This window comes from Coenobita brevimanus, chromosome 22 (assembly GCF_032717465.1).
Source record: "Coenobita brevimanus isolate Jiangsu-jjx chromosome 22, ASM3271746v2, whole genome shotgun sequence".
Lineage (NCBI taxonomy): Eukaryota > Metazoa > Arthropoda > Malacostraca > Decapoda > Coenobitidae > Coenobita > Coenobita brevimanus.
In genome coordinates, this window is record NC_136975.1 from 14,967,012 (window position 1) to 14,970,110 (window position 3,099).

Here is a 3,099-nt window from a genome sequence, read left to right on the forward strand (position 1 = left end):
CATGCAGCAACGGAGGCACACATGCTTGGTATGATACGGTGGAATGGCTACAAGCAGAATTCATTCTCATACCACTGCCTCTGAAATGAACGTCCTTGTGCATTCTTTGGGTAAGAAATAACTGGTTGGCATGGACCGACGGAATTGCAGCCTTTCAGTTGGCTGACAGTAAAATACTACATATTCATAAGCAAGAAAAGCAGAGGAACAGAGAGATTCTATCTCGGCTGATACTGTAGATATGACTTTGTATCTGGCTAGGCAAGGTATTGCTTTCAGGGGTGACGATGAAACACTAACTAGCTCAAACAGAGACAGTTTCATTGAGCTTGTCAATCTCTTTGCGAAATATGACAGTGTCATAAAAATGCACTTGGAAGCCGTCACAGCCTCGCAAACGACTAAGAAGAGACCACAAGTATCTTTACTTTCAAATAGGACACAAAATGATCTCATCAAGGCCTTGGCTATTTGTGTGAGAAAAACCATTCTTGAGGAAATCAGAGATGCTACTATATACTCTATTTTGTTGGATGAAACTACTGATATCTCTCATAATGAGCAAGCTTCCTTCGTTGTCCGATACGTACATGAAATGAAAATAAAGGAACGCTTCATTCAGATCTGTGAAGTACAGTCAACTGCAGGACAAGAACTAACAAATGTCGTGTTGTCTCTCCTTGAAAAAAATGGTTTGAAAATAGAGAATATCAGAGGTCATGGTTATGATGGGGCAGCTAACATGAGTGGACCTTACAAAGGACTGCAATCTAGAGTACTTCAACTGAATGAAAAGGCTCTCTATATGCACTGTCATGCACATGGCTTGAACCTAGTCCTTGTAGAGGCTGCAAAGGTGAACCGTCATTTTGTTTCCTTCTTCAACATCGTGGAAAAACTTTACACCTTTATTTCAGGTTCAGGAAAACGGCATGCTGCATTTGTGCAGACACAACAATCTCTGTTCCCTACCGAACGTGTACATGAGCTGAAAAAGCTGTCAGACACTCGATGGGCCTGCCGAGAATCAGCTCTAAGAACACTGAAGAAGGTCTTTGTAGCAGTGGTTGAGTTCCTCAAAAATATATATGAATCCAGCCCACCCGACTCAGGAGCTTGTGATGCAGTGATGCTGCTTCGAAGCATCAGCTTTGAATTCATCTTGTCCTTGGAAATTACTACACCAATTTTTATGGAAACTGCTATTGCCTCGGATGCACTTCAACAGCAAGATGTGGACTTAGCAGCATCATACAGACTTATAGATGGAGTGCTGCAAACACTGAAAAAACTAAGGACAGAAGAAAAGTTCCAGGAAATGTTTGAGAATGCCTCGAAGAAAGCAGTTGAAGCAGAAATTGATATTCCATCAGATATTCCAGGACAAAGAAGACAAAGGAAAATGCCAGGAAAATACAAATACAGCTGTACATCAGCAACAGAGGATCAATCATTTCAAACATTGGAGGAATATTACCGTGTTAATCTGTATAATCAGTTCTTAGACACTCTTACTCAAGAGATTGAAAGAAGGTTCAAAGGGAAAGAAAACTCATCAACAGGCATCATCCTTCGTTCCTTCCAGTACCTTACAGTAGCAGCAAACTGGAAGGAATTACAGCCAGATGCTGTAAATGCTGTCCATACCCTATGCAAATTCTATGGGTTTGAACAAGAACAAGACAAACTTTTGACAGAACTAAAAGTGTTTCACTCAGCATATCCATGCCTCAAAAGTGACCTGAAGCTAATGATGAGGTGTATAAAGGAAAATAACTTGAACTTTGTTTTTCCAAGTTTATGTGAGTTGCTCAGAATATATGCATCTATTTCAGTAACTACTGCAACAGTGGAACGTTCGTTCTCGAAGCTCAAGCATATAAAATCAAAGCTTCGCAGTCTTTGCAGTGAGGAAAGGCTATCAGATTAATGCTGCTGGCTGTAGAAAAGGACATCCCTGTCAATAATATGGAAGTGATTGAAATTTTTAAGACTATGACTCAAAGGCGGATAAGTCTTTGAGAATCAATGTGAACTGATTGTTTGTAACTGCCAATGAAAAGTGAAATGAAAAATAAATAAACAAAATAAAACCAACAACAACTACAAACTATACCAAATCTTACGTGAAATTCAGAGTAACCGCAATGCTATATATGGTCTCTAAAACGTAAATTTTTATAAATTACCAAAAACTTCTCAGGGGGGTGCCAATGCCCTTTTCGTCAACTTTGAGCCCCCCTATCTGATATATCCTGTGCACGGCCCTGTGTTGCACCACCAGGAGCTAAGGTTTAGGTTATAAGTGATCTTCCCAGACCTAAAAGTAGGAAAGAGCTACAAAGATTTTTGGGAATGGTAGGTTATTACAGGAGATTTGTTCTTAACTTTTCTATTCTTGTATCACCACTTACAGACCTACTGAAAAAGGGAGTTAAATTTGTCTGGACCGATAACTGTGAATCCTCTTTCAACAAACTTAAAGCTATCCTATTAAGTCAGCCAGTGCTCGCTACTCCAAATTTTGCTAAGCCTTTTAAGATGGCTGTTGATGCAAGTGGTACAGGAGCTGGGGCTGTTTTGCTGCAAGAGGATGATCAGGGTATTGAACACCCTGTATCTTATTACAGTAAGAAGTTCACTCCACCTCAAAAGAACTACTCAACTATTGAGAAAGAGCTTTTGGCCTTGATTTTGGGTTTACAGCATTTTTCATTTTGTTTATGTTCTGGTTTTGACCCCATAGTCATTTATACCGATCGTAGCCCACTGAAGTTCCTTAGTGGGTTTAAAGATAAAGGTCGGAGATTGACAAGATGGAGTCTACTTCTTCAGTATTCATTAGACATACAACATGTCAAGGGGAAAGAAAATGTTATTGCAGATTGCTTATCTAGACTTTAGACAGATTGTTTTAGAGTAATAAGAAATTTCCTTTGTAAATTTCTTTTTCTTTGTGGGGAGGTGTTACATAGCCTATGATTTCATCATCCTTTGTGTAATTTTAACGCACAGTATGCTGCATGTTTGATCACGAGCGTGTTCTGCCTCAGTCCCCCCTTCTACCGTTATAGTAGAGTAAGTCGTCCTTTCTGTTGT

General features: G+C 39.6%; 1 protein-coding gene across 1 annotated transcript; it reads left to right on the plus strand.

Annotated features, from left to right (window-relative positions):
- The first annotated feature begins 241 nt into the window (after window positions 1-241).
- LOC145392431 (zinc finger MYM-type protein 1-like) lies at window positions 242-1,930 on the plus strand. Its single transcript, XM_080266839.1, has one exon. It carries the CDS (start codon window positions 242-244, stop codon window positions 1,928-1,930), a length of 1,689 nt encoding a protein of 562 aa, XP_080122965.1.
- The last annotated feature ends 1,169 nt before the right edge of the window (window positions 1,931-3,099 follow it).

What these genes read in the sequence shown, in the direction of transcription:
- LOC145392431 (XM_080266839.1), top strand. Translation starts at nt 242, where the DNA reads ATGACTTTGTATCTGGCTAGGCAAGGTATTGCTTTCAGGGGTGACGAT.